General features: G+C 35.3%; 1 protein-coding gene across 1 annotated transcript in view; it reads left to right on the forward strand.

The window, feature by feature from the left end:
- The first annotated feature begins 993 nt into the window (after positions 1–993).
- LOC137629815 (uncharacterized) overlaps positions 994–1,716 on the forward strand; it is a 1,591-nt gene continuing 868 nt past the window's right edge. The window contains exon 1 of the mRNA XM_068361463.1: positions 994–1,716. This exon is cut by the window's right edge and continues 868 nt beyond it. Within this exon, the coding sequence (XP_068217564.1) occupies positions 994–1,716 (723 nt within the window).

Consider the following 1,716-nt stretch of genomic DNA (forward strand, 5'->3'; position numbering starts at 1 on the left):
TATTTACTTAACAGACAAGTTAATTATCTGGACTCACAGCCAATAATTAAAAAAAAAAAAAAAAAAAAAAAAAAAAAAAAAAATTAGAAATTTATATTTTCTTTTTCGTTATGTTCAAGCATTGCAGTTAATGGCCTTGTTCAAAAAGAATATCACGAACAAGTGGACCATGTGTTGTGCAAGCTGGGAGCGGGTACGATATTCAGACAGCTTAGGAGAAATATAATATTTTTTTTCTCTGATACCTGTGGCCCCAATGCAGAAAGCCACATATGTTTGAATAATATTTTACCAAATATACATATGAATGCATATATATGTATATATGTATATATGTATAAATGTATATAAATGTAAATATATGTATATATATACCTGTATATATATATATATATATATATATGAATATATATATATATATATATATGCGAAATATATATATATATATATATATATATTTCATATATATATATATATATATATGAATATATATATATATATATATATATGAATATATATATATATATATGCGAAATATATATATATATATATATATATTTCATATATATATATATATATATATGAATATATATATATATATATATGAATATATATATATATATATATGCGTGTCTGTTCATGCATACATCTGATATTGACTTATAATTCAATGTTAACTCGTTAAGCTATTTTACTAAAAGCAATATCTAAAAAAACAAAAAAACCTAAGTAAAAGTTTACTTTATATTTTTCAGTGGATTTCCTTAAGATAATTTCAAGTGAAATAGCCTTACCATGCATGCTACTTTTTATTTCAATAAGCTATGCATCCTTATAAAGTCAAATTCAAGAGTTCATTATAAATTTTGGTTAATTATTCATTAAGACACTTGGGTATAATGTAAAGTCATTTTTAGACCACTTTAGTAAATAAGAATCTGAGTTCTTCATACACACGATGACCTGTGACAATGCCAATGTACAGTTGGTCACATGAGTCCCTGGTACACATCGCACCGAAGAGTTGCACCTTGTAACACCCTTACTTCCCTGCGAGTAACCAGTATAGGAAGAGATGGATTTGCTGGGTGGGCGGGGCAAAACACAAGATCTCCACCATGCAGTAAGGGTGTGGCCGGGTGCATTTCTTCAGAGCAAGGTATATCAGGAATTACTGTGTCCAACGATACAAACAATTTAATTCCAGTTTTTATTCCTTTTTCTTCTCTCCTTCAGGATGTCTTGTATTCCTACGGCTACGTCGTTGACGCCCCAGAATACAGGAATTTCTACGATCACGAAGAAGACCGGCAAGGCGACGTTACACAAGGGCGCTTCCGAGTGGCCCTGCCCGATAACCGCCTCCAGACGGTGACTTACCGCGCCGGACGCAAGGGATACTCCGCGCAGATCTCCTACGACGAGCACCCGAGCTTCCAATCCCTACGGGCTTCCGTGGGTCCTATCAGGGAAGCTCCCGAGATAGGTCAATCCGTTGTAAGTATTCCAAGAAGAGGAGAGAACTGGAAGAACCGCAACAGCCATAATCGCCCCGAAGACGCCAATAACGTGGAATCGTCCACTTTCAGCCGGAAGCCGCAGCAGCAGCAGCAGCCACACTCAACAGTCTTCACTTCGCCTACTCCAGCTGCAACTCTTCCAAGTCCCGCTCCAGTCCGTCGAAACCCGTTCAAAGGGCGACCATCGACGAAACGA

The sequence above is a fragment of the Palaemon carinicauda genome, chromosome 37, assembly GCF_036898095.1.
Source record: "Palaemon carinicauda isolate YSFRI2023 chromosome 37, ASM3689809v2, whole genome shotgun sequence".
NCBI classification, from domain to species: domain Eukaryota; kingdom Metazoa; phylum Arthropoda; class Malacostraca; order Decapoda; family Palaemonidae; genus Palaemon; species Palaemon carinicauda.